Raw genomic sequence first — 13,237 nt, 5'->3', positions numbered from 1 at the left:
CGTCCTGTTCTCACCGTAGCTGAACACGTGGCTGTGGAAAACCCGCAAGCAGGACTTGAGCAGAAGAAGGGCTCTCTGCTCTCCTCCAGTTTTCAGCAACTGCTATTCAGAGGCATCACTGCTAGCCTTAACCTCTGTAAATTTGTCCGATTCTCTTGCAAGAAGCAAATGGTGAGTAAGAACATAGGTAGAGCCCGCCTGGATCAAACCAAAGGAGCATCTAGTCCAGCACCCTGGGGCCAACCGGATGCCCCTATGGGAATAATAATAATAATAATAATAATAATACTAATAATAATAATAATAATAAATAATAATAAAATTATTTATACCCTGCCCTTCCCCTGTTCAAAAACCAGGCTGAGGGCGGCTAACAACAAATTTAAAACACTTAATTGTAAAAGCAGCATAACATACAGTATAAAATACAGGCTGTGCCTGATCCAACAGGCTCCTTATGTTCTTAAGCATCCATCGTTAGGCATGATGGGAATCCGGATGCTAGGCTTAGATAGGCCCATCACACCCAACTATGGTCAAGTGTTACTTGGGATGCTGGTTTACTTACTGCGTTAATCCCGGAGAGCTGCTGCCCCGCCATCATCACGATGATGGAGATGAGCTGCCAGCGGAGGCCTCGGTAGGTGAAGAGGGTCAGCACGGACATCCGCCCCTCGGCTTTCTCCGCCTGGTCCTCCAGGCGCATCTCCTCCATCTCCTCCTCTACGTCATCCCAGCCCCTCAGCTTCTTCAGGGCTGGATGGGAAGAAGGAAGGAAGGAAGGTCACCAAGGTGGCAGGAACCTGGCAGAAAAGACTGGAGCCCACGCCACTCACAAGGTTTTTCATTCATGAACAACAGCGGTTCCTAAACTTTCATGGGTCCTTGGTTCCATAGACCCAACCCCAGTGCCATCCTGCCCAGTTGCTCTATAAAAGGCATTACAGTGGTACCTCGGGTTACATACGCTTCAGGTTACAGACGCCGCTAACCCAGAAAAATTACCTCGGGTTAAGCACTTTGCTTCAGGATGAGAACAGAAATCGTGCTCTGGCGGTGTGGCGGCAGCATCAGGAGGCCCCATTAGCTAAAGTGGTGCTTTAGGTTAAGAACAGTTTCAGGTTAAGAATGGACCTCCGGAACGAATTAAGTACTTAACCCGAGGTACCACTGTATTCAGAATAGCGGTCTGCACAACCCACTAAGGAAGACAGTAACACAATAACATTTAAAACAGTAACGATCAATAAAACAGTAACGATCAATAAAATATTTGAGGGAGTCGGGCACCCCCGAAGTTGACAGGCGTTGACATTCAAGTGATGTGCGTGAACCACGTCTTGTGATTATGTAGGGCAGGTCTTACCTGCCCCCCTCTCCAATATTTTATCCAAGTTGGCACCCCTGGTAATGATTAATCGCACATTTATTCACAATCCAATTAAAACTAGTTCAATTAATTCAACAAAAATAGATGGACTTGATCCAGCAATTCAAAGACTGTTAGTAAGTTACACCTCCAGCACCCTCCAGGAATCCCACTTCTCCCCTGGGTGGGTAATGCCCCCTTTGGAAAACCACTGTCAATCCATTCTCTAGAAGTTTTGGACTACAACTCCCATCAGCCCCTGCAGGCATCGACAGGAGCTGGAGTTCAGCGTCATTGGGAGGGCCCACAGGTATTCAGATGCTGTGTCACACCTGAGCTCAGGCCACAGGAGATAGCTTTGGTTTGACCAGCAAGAAGCTGCCCCTTAAGTTATGAGTTTGGACTTTTTACAGATATCCTACCACTCTCAGAGACAGGATAACCGAGCAAGGAGTTGTTTGTATGCCTCCATAGCAATTTGCAGGTAGTAAAATACACACTTGTTAGATGCAGTTTCATATTGCTCTTCTCTATCCAGCCTCCCTCCCAGTGGTAGATTTTGGTTGTCGTTTAGTCGTGTCCGACTCTTCGTGACCCCATGGACCAGAGCACGCCAGGCACTCCTGTCTTCCACTGCCTCCCGCAGTTTGGTCAAACTCATGCTGGTAGCTTCGAGAACACTGTCCAACCATCTTGTCCTCTGTCGTCCCCTTCTCCTTGTGCCCTCAACCTCTCCCAACATCTGGGTCTTTTCCAGGGAGTCTTCTCTTCTCATGAGGTGGCCAAAGTATTGGAGCCTCAGCTTCAGGATCTGTCCTTCCAGTGAGCACTCAGGGCTCATTTCCTTCAGAATGGATACGTTTGATCTTCTTGCAGTCCATGGGACTCTCAAGAGTCTCCTCTAGCACCATAATTCAAAAGCACCAATTCTTCGGCGATCAGCCTTTTTTATGGTCCAGCTCTCACTTCCATACATCACTACTGGGAAAACCATGGCTTTAACTATACGGACCTTTGTTGGCAAAGTGATGTCTCTGCTTTTTAAGATGCTGTCTAGGTTTGTCATTGCTTTTTTCCCAAGAAGCAGGCGTCCTTTACTTTCACGACTGCTTTACGTATAAGCTAAACAAGCTATAGCTTAGGGCCCCACTCTCTTGGGGGCGCCAAAAAAATTTAAAGGAAAAAAACAACTGGATGTGCATTTCCAAAATATAAGACAAAAAACAAATAAAATAAAACCTACATACAGCAACAGTGTTTTGTAGGCTCCTATGATGTAAGTAATGGGCCCCACCTGCTAGCCTGCTCCCTAGAATATCACTGGTTTGCTCATTTCTCTATATAGGGTGCCTACATTCTGCATGGACTGGTTGCATGGCAACATGCGCAAATGGCTTTAGATATCTATTAGGTCCATAAATTACCATATAGCACATATCCAACACAAAAAACAGCGGCAATTTTTTTGTTGGCAAAGGACAGCTGGAAATATAAAGGTCCCCATTACCTTCAGTAGCTTAAGATCTCCCTCCATTTTAGATTGTATCTTATAAGTAGGTATTTTACCTGCTTTGGCATTGGCTTCATCTCCCTTCTGGATCAGCAGGTACCTGGGACTTTCAGGGAAAAAGGGAAGCAGGAAAAGCTGCAGTACTGCAGGGATCCCAGTTAGACCCAACAGAATTGGCCAGCCTGCAACATGAGAAAAAAGAGAAATGTTGCTATGCCTGCAACAGAATAAGACACATGAGGAGAGCTTGCTGGATCAGGCCAAAGGTAAAAAGGTAAAAAAACAAACAAACAAAGGACCCCCGGACAGTTAAGTCCAGTCAAAGGTGACTATGAGGTTGTGGCACTCATCTCGCTTTCAGGCCGAGGGAACCAGCGTTTGTCCACAGACAGCTTTCCGGGTCCTGTGGCCAGCAGGACTAAACCGCTTCTGGCTCAATGGGGCACCGTGACAGAAACCAGAATGCACGGAAACGCCGTTTACCTTCCCGCTGCAGTGGTACCTATTTATCTACTTGCACTGGTGTGCTTTTGAACTGCTAGGTTGGCAGGAGCTGGGAAAGAGCAACGGCAGCTCATCCCGTCGCGTGGATTCGAACCGCCGACCTTCTGATCGGCAAGCCCAAGAGGCTCAGTGGTTTAGACCACAGCACCACCCGCACCATCCTGTCCTCACAGCAGCCAAACCAGATGCCCATTATGGGAAGCCCTCTTGCGATTCCCAGTAACTAGAATTCAGAAGCATTACTGCTTTGGGCAAGTGGAGGAAGAGCATAGCCACTGTGGCTATTAGCAGTCTAGAGACTTGACCTCCTGAAATGTGTCAAGCCAGTTCCACAGTTTAACTACGTGCTGCGCAAGTCAGTCATCTATTTTTATTTCCATTTATTTATTAGACTTCTATACCACCCTTCGTCATAATAGCTCAGGGTAGTTCACAAGATAATAATAGCAGCCTGTTGGACACAGGAAGCTCTCTTACACTGAGTCAGGTCAGAGGTCCATTGAGGTCAGTATTGTCTACACGGACAGGCAGTAACTCCAGGGCTTTGGGCATTTAGAGGCATGCTGCTTGTGTTGCTGGAGGCAGAAGGCAAGTTATTGTGTCTAGTAGCTGTATGCAGCTTTGCCCTCCACAAATTTATTCAATCCCCCCACATTCTGCAACTATTTTCACTCTACTTTTCCTCCACCCTCCCTATCCCTTTCCTCTTTTGTGTCATGTCTTTTAGATTGCAATTCTGGGAACTCATAGCTGTGAACTTACAAATAAGGGACCAGCAGCCTCGGAAATAAGGGATCAGCAGCCAAAATAAGGGATTTTCAGGGCACAGGTATGCTCAACTTCTGAGCCCCTCCAAGCCAAAGGCAGAAAGCCCAGCCAGCAGCCAAACGAAGCCTCAAGCGGTGGTTCCCACGGTGCAGCAACCCGGCAAAGGGGGTGCAGCAAGGAAAACCACTGTCACCTCTCCGCTGGGAAGCGCTGAGCAAAGGCGAGTCCCCAGGCAACGCGGCCGATTTGATCGGCACAAGGCATGCAAGCTCCACCCCCCAGTCGTTCTGAGACTCCTTATTGGGTGAGCAACGCAGCCAAGCAACACAGTTGGAGCCTCCCTCCTCCCTGGCCAGCAGGGAGGGAGGGAGAGGAGCTGCTTCCTTTGAAACCCGGGAAATTTAAGGGACATCATCAATAAGGGACAGCAGCGGGACACGGCGCTGGGATAAGGGAGTTTCCTGCCAAATAAGGGACAGTTGACAGCTATGTGGGAAGTAGGTAGCTTGTCTTGTTCTTGTTGTTTTTTTAATGCAAGCAATTCTGGGAGCCTCTTTGGCTGAAGAGCAGAGGGTTTTTTTGTTTTTGTTTTTGTTTTTAAAAGCCCCTCTAAACAGATAAATAAAATGCTATCAGAGCAGGAAATTCGACGCATTCCTCATTTACCTTCTGTGCTTCCGAGGATCATCCGCATTCCCAGAATCTGAGCAGCAAGGATCCCGATGGTGATGAAGAGCTGCGGGACCACTCCCACGGCCCCCCTTAGGTTTTTGGGAGACAGCTCTCCAAGGTACATGGGGACAACGTTGGAAGACAAGCCTGGTTGAAAAGACAGCAAGACAAATGCAGATGAATCTGGGAACGGCAACAAAAGGGTGCAGCGTATCCGAACCCACCCCAGAGGAACGGTCTGGATAGAGGTCCCAGAAAGGCAGGCCTTCTTAAGAAGGTAACTTAAGACAGGTGCTCTACTGTGCTCACCTGCACAGATGCCAATGATGATCCGACAGACGATGATCACTTCAAAAGTCTTTGCCACCTTGGAGGCTCCCATGAGAATTGCAGGGATGATGGAGAAGACATTGTTGATCAGTAAGGTGCCCTTTCTGGAAAGGAAGGGAGGTGTGGGATAACCAATCTCATATAACCAACATGTTTAAGTTAATGGTTAATGCCATAGTAGAGCAAGCTGTCCTGCCAGGCTTAGCCTAGGTCACTTCCCCTCACCTTGAGAGGAAATACCGTATTTCTCACTCTATAAGACGCACTTTCCCCCTCCTAAAAAGTAAGGGGAACTGTGTGTGCATCTTATGGAGCGAATGCAGGCTGCGCGGCTATCCCTGAAGCCAGGAGAGCTAGAGGGATCGGTGCGCACCAATCCCTCTTGCTCAGGAGGAGGTGCGCACCGATCCCTCTTGCTCTCCTGGCTTCAGGGATAGCCTCTTCAGGGCAATGGGAAGAACGCTCCCCCTGCCCTGAAGAGGCGTGGCACGGCTATCCCAGAAGCCAGAACAGCAAGAGGGATTGCTGCTTTCACTGCGCAGCAATCCCTCTTGCTGCTCTGACTTTACTTCTCTAGAGAGGCGCTGCACAGCTTTCCCTCTCTGCGAAACGCCCCTTCAGCAAAGCAGGAGGAGAAACAGAGCCTCTTCCATTTCTCCTCCCGCTTTGCTGGAGAGGCGCTGCGCAGAGAAGGAGAGAATATTTTTTTCTTGTTCTCCTCTAAAACTAGGTGCATCTTATGGCCGGGTGCATCTTATAGAGCGAAAATACAGTAAGGTAAGCAAGCCTTTGTTCTTCCCCAGTCTACCTGAGAAGCTCAGCTTGGGAAGAGGTTTGAGCTGGTTGCTCCAGCTCAACCGCATGGCTCTCACAAGCCACTCACTCTTGAATTCCTATACCAATATTTGGAACTTTTGCAGCAGAGTCCGACAACAAGAATCTGGTGCGGTCCCCAGGTCCCCATACCTGTTTCAATCAGTCATAATAAAAAGTCAGAGATGGCACTCATGCAGAGACAGGAGCAGGAGAGAGACTCCTTTCTGGCTGGTGCTCCCAGGAGTCATGGGAAGTTGTAAACCCTTCAGGGCAACAACGTCTAGAAGGCCCTATCCTGGCTGCCCTTGCTTTGCACCCCCCTCTGCATCACACCACAACCAGCAATGTGAGCCAGAACCACGCTTTTGTTACCTGCCGCATTTGTTCACCATGGGGCCAACCAAAAGCGACCCAAAGAAGCCTCCAAGCGGGAAGAAGGACACTGTGATCGACCAGAGGGCTGTCATCATGTCCTTGCTCATGTACTCCCCATTCCTTTCATAGTAGGTTTCGTTGTAAAAAGCTTTCATGAACTGGAAGAAGAGAGGTATCACAGGTTCATTAACAATGCCCTCTTCTTAGTAAGCCAAGAACAGGGAACCTGCGGATTTCCGGATGTTGTGGGACTACAGAACCCATCATCCATGAGGACTGGTCACTCTGGATGATGGGTATTGGAGTACAACAACCTCTGGGAGGCCGCAGCTTCCCCTTTACCTGATGTAAACCGTGTCAACATTCACCATTTCTGGTCGATGGTGCTCAAAGTTCTATCAACAAAGAACGTCTTTATATTATTATTAATACTTTCCAGTCCTAAGGTCACAGGGTGGGTGGGTTGCAAAACTGTAAAATGCAGCACTAAATCAGCAAGTTCATTGTGCTGGCCCATCTGCATGAGGAGAAAGGGATCTCTGGCCTCCGGTGATGCAAAGCGGGAAAGGTGTGAGCGAGCACAGAGACTCTACCTACCAGTTCTGGAGAGTTTATCACGGAGACGTTGTAGCCGTACTGGAAAGATGAACCAAAGGCAGCCACGAAGGTCACCAAGCTGAGGACGAGGGTCATTCTCTGCAGGCAAGAAGAGGTGAGAGTGGTTGGAGGGTGAACCAGCTTCCTAAAATCAGCCCAGGAAGTGTCCTTCCTTATCCCAAACGTGCAAAGAGCAAGGAACCACATGTGGCCCTCCTTGCCTCTCTTATCTGGCCCTCGGAACTCTTCCCAAGCCATGCCCCCTTTGCCGGCTCTGATTCGCACCCCAAGACCACACCCCCAGGTGGAAATGTGTCCTTGAACTCTGATCATGCTTCTTGCTTAGATGGAGGACAGTGTTTGCAGGGACTAGCCTTGTACGCAAAAGGTTAAAAAAAAGGTCATTCATTGCCCCACCCACTTTTGTCTCTGGCCACACCCACCACTGGCATTTGGCCCTCGGAAGGTTGCCCAGAAGGGAATGTGGCCCTCGGTCCAGGAAAGTTTCTGTCCTACATTGCAGGCAAACCTTCTGTATTAATTAATCATTTACCCTGCAAGAACCTATTTAATCCTGTTTGAAAAACCAGGAAAGTATGGCTTAGGTTAGGAAAAAGCTAGAGGAACACTGTTGCCCTGACACCTGTTACCAACTGTTCAAAACAGCACAGTGCTGTGATGAGAAATGGCAGCTTAACTTTTCATGTACGGGTCCAAAAGGATGGATCTGCAGTCCCATGTGGAGTTAATAGAATTATAGAGTTGGAAGGGACCTGTAATGAGTATGGGTTGCTCGTGCGTAAGTTGCCGCTTCTCCTGGCTATGTTGCCTGGTTAAACCTTTCTGTCTGGACAGCCCTTCACTTCGTGGCTGCCTCAGTCGCTAGCAGAATCCGTCAGTGGGCGTTTCTTAAACCTTTTCCAACATAAAAGTTGTTTGATGCCAAGTCTCCTCCTACTCTCCCTGCGCGGAAGTCTTCTGCGCAGGGAGGGCGTGGGTAGCGGAGGACCCGTGCTCTCCCCGCTGGTGTCCGGTGAAGAGTCCTGGAGCCCTCTCGCTGATTCCCCCATCTGCCCCCCTTTATTCCTGGTGTTGCGCTGATTTGCTTCCCCATCTGTTGAGCTGCCTCATTTGAGAGCCTTCCCTCCGCCTCTAGCTCCGATGTCAGTTCCCTGACAGGACCCAAAGGCTCAACAGCCTGCAAAGCTGGAAAATATCTACACATCCATACTCAGGTTAAGAACTTTGCTTCAGGATGAGAACAGAAATCAGGCTCCAGCAGCGCGGCAGCAGCAGGAGGCCCCATTAGCTAAAGTGGTGCTTCAGGTTAAGAATAGTTTCAGGTTAAGAACGGACCTCTGGAACGAATTAAGTACTTAACCTGAAGTACCACTGTATTAGGATTATTCATTTCATTCATTCATTGCTTTCACTTTTTAAGAAGCCCCAGAGCAAAGTGCAGATCCATACTCACCAACATTTAAAAAGCAAAGACATGGAGAAAATATTGGAAAGGCAAGCGATCTGGGTTTTTCCATCACTCCCTCCCACCCCCACCCCCCAGGAAAAAAGCCCTGTATTTCTGGCTGAACAATTTCGGAAGGATGGATGACCTTTCCACGCACGTTCCGAAAGATCCTTCCCCATCACAAGGTACCAGCCTATAAACAACGTGGCGTTTCTGGCCAAGGTTGCAGCTGGGGGCTTTTTAAAACACTGCCAGGGCATAAAGAGTTTCATTCCCTGACTTCCAGGAAGGCGGATCATATTTTCCATTGAGAACCCAGGCCTTCCCAATGACCAGAGTTGACCTTTCTGCTCTCTCTGCTCCTCCCACCTCCCTGCCCCCCCCCCCCCGTTTGACATATTCTGGCGCCCACCCAAGCACCCCGAAGGCAGATTTATTGCTGGCGCATCGCCTCCCTAACTGCAACAGTTAGATGGTTGCAGCATTTGGGATTTTTTTCAGTTCAGGGAAAGTTTTCTTCTCCCTCTGTCAGCACTAGAATTCGTGGGGCTCCAATGAAGCTGAACGTTGGAAGATTCAAGAGACATAAAAGAAAAGTGCTTCTTTGTGCAGCACAAAGTTTGTTACGGAAATTACGGGGGGGGGGCACATCTTTAAAGTTGTTAAATGTTACAAAGATTATGCATAAATGTATCGTTTCGACTTGACAGCTCAGGGAAGTTACCTAGCTTTAAAAATCATATAAAATCAACTCCTTTGCCAGTTTCCTTCATTCCACCGCCAATTTGTTGGCCAAGGACTTGGAAACCATAGGTGGTGGCAGACTATGCAAACCAAAGTCCTATTGTCCCTTTGTAGTAGGTGCTCAGAATATACTTCCCAATACATAACCTCTATCCACCTGTTGCCCCAACACATTCCTCCTATGTTTATCATGTATAACCCTCCCCTTTTCTGATGTAGCAATGATGTAGTGATGATGCTTAATGAACTGTATGCTGGGATAAGATAGAAACTTTTAAAAGTCCTTGTCACCCCATCCTCGGGATTCAAAATTCCTCTTTGAACCTGTTGCACAATAAACTTTGGTCTACAGCTATTTGCTCTGGTTGGTGGCTGGACTCCTTCCTTTATTCCACAGGGACCCGCGGGCTCTGCCCGACGAGCTGGGTGACTGAGCAACCTCGCACCTAGATTTTTCCGTAACATGTTAATCTATGGAACTCCCTCCCACAGAAGGCAATGATAGCTATCAACTTGGGACAGCCCTCAGTGCTCAGGCCTGCTTGAGGGTTCCCCAGTGGCGTAGAGTGGGGGGTGCAGGGGGGGGCCTGCCGCACCGGGCACAACATCGGGGGGGGGGCGCTCGCACTCGCAGTGCTAAAATCAGTGCTAAAATCCACGGGGCGCAAATTACTTGCCTTGCCCCGGGTGCTGACAACCCACGCTACGCCACTGGGGTTCCCCAAAGGCAACTGGCGAGAGCAGGATGTTGGACTATATGGGCTATTGGCCTGATCCTGCAGGGCTCCTCTTATATTCTTAAGTGAGACCCAACACCAATTCCTAGGTACTGTAACTGGTTCCATTGCTGAATGGCTCTCACCAAAAAGAGGTTTCTGTCAGTTTTCAAATGCAATCAGCCTTCCTCCACTTAAGTCCTTCTGATCGATTTGCTCTCAGGAGAGAACATACATAGGCACACCACGCATTTAAAGTACACGATTCCTCCCCCCCCCAAAAAAAAACCAATCCTGGGATCTGTAGTTTGTTAAGGGTCTGGGAACTATAGTTCCAGGGGGTGAACTACAGTTCCCAGCATTCTTAAGGGAGAACAATGTGCTTTAAAAATTCGGTGTATGCACAGCCTTAGGCCACATTCACACTGTACATTTAAAGCAGTATCATACCACTTTAAACGGGGAATAGGGAGTCTCCTAACAACTCTCAGCATCTTGAACAAACTGCAGCCCCCAGGTTTCTATGGGGGAAGCCATGACTGTTTAAATGGTACCGTAGCATTATAAATGAATGGTGCAGACGTGGTTTTACTCTCTTGAATTATGGAGTCTTTCAGTCATTCTGGTTCAGCTGATGTTAAAGTACTTTGAACTTCTAGCTCTCAGTGACTTCCAGTGACTGGTCTACTGTCCATGGAGCAATTATCTTCAGTTGCAACTTGTGTCCTTCCTGACCATTGGCTCTGCTGGTTGGGGCAGTAGTTTGTTAAGGGCGCTGTGAGCTACAGTTCCCAGGATACTGTGAGGAAGCCATGCTCTTTAAAATGTACAGTGTGAAGGCAGCCTTGCAAGTCTTTGTCATCTTCTACGCAAAAGATCTCCAGGTATTTTGAAAAGGTATGGGGCTGATGCCAACTTCAGCACAGAATAAATACTTCTTTCTTATGTGACATGCACAGCTGGCTTGCCATTTCTGCTTCTCTCATGGGGAAATTACATACCACGGCATGCAAAATTGCAACATTTATTCTTGGTAGAATGGGACACTTCCCCCATGCTATGACTCTGAGCATGTGCAGAATGCATTACCAAATTGGCACATCCAACCTCTACAGGCTTGAGGTGGTTCGAGCATCCAGGCCGGAAAGCGTGATTGCCTAAAATCAGGCTCTGGAAAGTCTCCCTTTAAGAGCTAAATACTAGGAACTCAGTACATGCTCAGAGGCACTCGCTTCACTACTACTTCACATGTTTTAGGCTGGGCATTCTGGCATTGACAAACGGCTCCTGGGTCTCAAGCTCATATTTATGGGTCTGTAGGGTTGGCTCAAATGGGACACAGGTGGCGCTGTGGGTTAAACCACAGAGCCTAGGGCTCGCCGATCAGAAGGTTGGTGGTTCGACTCGGTCCCTGCTCCTGCCAACCTAGCAGTTCAAAAGCACACCAAAGTGCAAGTAGATAAATAGGTACCACTCTGGCGGGAAGGTAAACGGCATTTCTGTGCGCTGCTCTGGTTCACCAGAAGCAGCTTAGTCATGCTGGCCACATGACCCGGAAGCTGTACGCTGGCTCCCTTGGCCAGTAAAGCGAGATGAGCACCACAACCCGAGAGTCGGCCAAGACTGGACCTAATGGTCAGGGGTCCCTTTACCTTTAACTAGGGTTGGCTCAATATGTCTCTGCCCTCTCCGCGGACCAACAATGCATTCTCTGAGGGCTGTGACCCAAACCATGCATCACCAGTCAGCAGTGAAGAGATTCAAAGTGCACCTGTGGAACTGCCTGCTGCTTCATGGATGCGTGCATGCAGTAATAAAAACCCTGCCAGCCCAGGGTTGGGTTGTTTGCAAGTCACACCACCCTTGCACCTTTGGCAATTAGCAGGGCAGATTATCTCCCCTTGTTTCCCTGCAGTGATATTGGGCATGCACAGGCTCCTTGCTTGGAGCAAAAAAAGAATGTTGCAGACCAAGGAAAAACTGCACAGTGCTTAAAAGACTACAGAAAACGGAATCTCAGACATCGGATGCTGATTGCCAGCATGCCAAAATGTTGCCCAATCAATATTGTGCAAAGAAGTCTGTAGGGCTGGAACCCAGGTGCCTCAAATTCTCAACATCCTAATTCCATTCCCTCTTTTTCTAAAAAAAAAAAAAAAAAACCAATATTTTTCAGCGCACAACCACCTACTCTTCTGACAAGGTGTCTTTTTGGACCTTTATGTCATGGGGTTTTGTGACCAGGGAACCTTCGCCAAACCCTCAGCCTTTTCTGTCTTGCAGTGACCCTGCCACTCCCCCCTCCCATCAACACACCCTGAAAAAAATCCTTAAAAACAGGCCTGTCTCCAAGATCCAGCAGCAAACAGACTGTGGTCTGAGTCCACACCCTCCAACCTTCCGCATGAAAATTGGGATATTCTGTCGTAAAACAAGAGGTTCTGTGTTTCAATTGGCAAAATTCTACTGTATTTTGCCCGTTTACCCCTCGACCCATATGCCCACAGAAGGAAACAGCGTCGTCTGCCAGCCAGACACTCACCCCCTTCCTGCCTTCGCATGGCACGCCGCCCGTATATTGATTTTCAGTCTTCATTTTAAACGCTCCTGCTGTCAGTTCTCTGCTCTGAGTTGCTGCTCTGTTTGCAGCGAATGCCCCAAATGGAAAGAAGGCAGATAGATATATAGAGCGAGCGAGATCTTCAGTATATGCACATACATGCACCTTGAGTGGAGCAGGGAACACCCAGCAATATTCTTTATAGCCCAACAGTGGGTGAAGTTTGCCCTCTGAACTTCCTCGAGATGGGCATGGCTGTCTCGTGCTGTCCTTGTGGATCGGCTTCTCTTTGCTCCTTTCAAGGTTCTGGGTTTGCAAACAGTCTTAAGGAGGGCGTGCGCTGCGAGCCAGGATCAGTGGCAGAGCACATGCTCCCGCAGGCAGGCGTTCCCACGTCCCGTTATACAAAGCAGCCCCGAGTTGGCAGGAGTTGTGGAAGGGGCGTGGAAGAGGCGCATGCTCACGCTGCCTGATCGGCTCAGAGAGAGCCGCTGTCTGTCAGAGTTGAGGGTGCTGGTTGTGAGTCGGCAGAATCTGGCCCTCTCCCGATCTGCGCTCTCCTCTTGGAAAGAAAGGGTTGCTTTGCTGCTGCTGCTGGAAAGCAGAGGAGGCTGCCAAGACCGTCTCTCCTTGCAAAGGGGCGGATTGAGCAATAACGAACGAAATTCATTCCAGCAGCACATTGGAGCTCCGTCACACCACTAGTGTGGTCAGAGAGAAACCTTTTGCTGGAGACAAATGCTTGGTTTCTACACACCGACCAAGCCTGTTTGGGGCTGATCTGTCTCTGGTGAATCTCTGTCTGCAA

General features: G+C 48.7%; 1 protein-coding gene and 1 long non-coding RNA gene across 9 annotated transcripts in view; one reads left to right on the top strand and one right to left on the bottom strand.

The window, feature by feature from the left end:
• LOC310711460 overlaps nucleotides 1–9,508 on the top strand; it is a 201,190-nt gene extending 191,682 nt beyond the window's left edge. Inside the window, exon 2 of the long non-coding RNA XR_014528460.1 lies at nucleotides 9,268–9,508. This is a non-coding gene — a long non-coding RNA (uncharacterized lncRNA). The remainder of the gene's footprint in view (nucleotides 1–9,267) is intronic.
• LOC310711294 (solute carrier family 2, facilitated glucose transporter member 5-like) overlaps nucleotides 1–13,237 on the bottom strand; it is a 40,180-nt gene that overhangs the window by 8,090 nt on the left and 18,853 nt on the right. For 6 of the 8 annotated variants that reach the window (XR_014528401.1, XR_014528402.1, XR_014528403.1 and 3 more), the window contains exons 1-7: nucleotides 12,412–13,076; nucleotides 6,942–7,040; nucleotides 6,342–6,502; nucleotides 5,133–5,257; nucleotides 4,818–4,970; nucleotides 2,936–3,061; nucleotides 569–756 (exon numbers count right to left, since the gene is read on the bottom strand). Coding sequence is in view for 2 of the 8 variants with exons in the window: in XM_083513071.1 (XP_083369197.1) it covers nucleotides 569–756; nucleotides 2,936–3,061; nucleotides 4,818–4,970; nucleotides 5,133–5,257; nucleotides 6,342–6,502; nucleotides 6,942–7,040; nucleotides 12,412–12,465 (906 nt within the window). In the remaining 6 variants the exon portion in view is untranslated. Of the gene's footprint in view, nucleotides 1–568; nucleotides 757–2,935; nucleotides 3,062–4,817; nucleotides 4,971–5,132; nucleotides 5,258–6,341; nucleotides 6,503–6,941; nucleotides 7,041–12,411; nucleotides 13,077–13,237 lie in introns of those variants that run through there. The other 2 variants (XR_014528400.1, XM_083513072.1) reach the window with 1 other exon arrangement.

Source organism: Podarcis liolepis (genome assembly GCF_965112155.1).
Source record: "Podarcis liolepis genome assembly, chromosome: 7".
NCBI lineage: Eukaryota > Metazoa > Chordata > Lepidosauria > Squamata > Lacertidae > Podarcis > Podarcis liolepis.
This window is presented reverse-complemented; position numbering and strand designations above follow the sequence as displayed.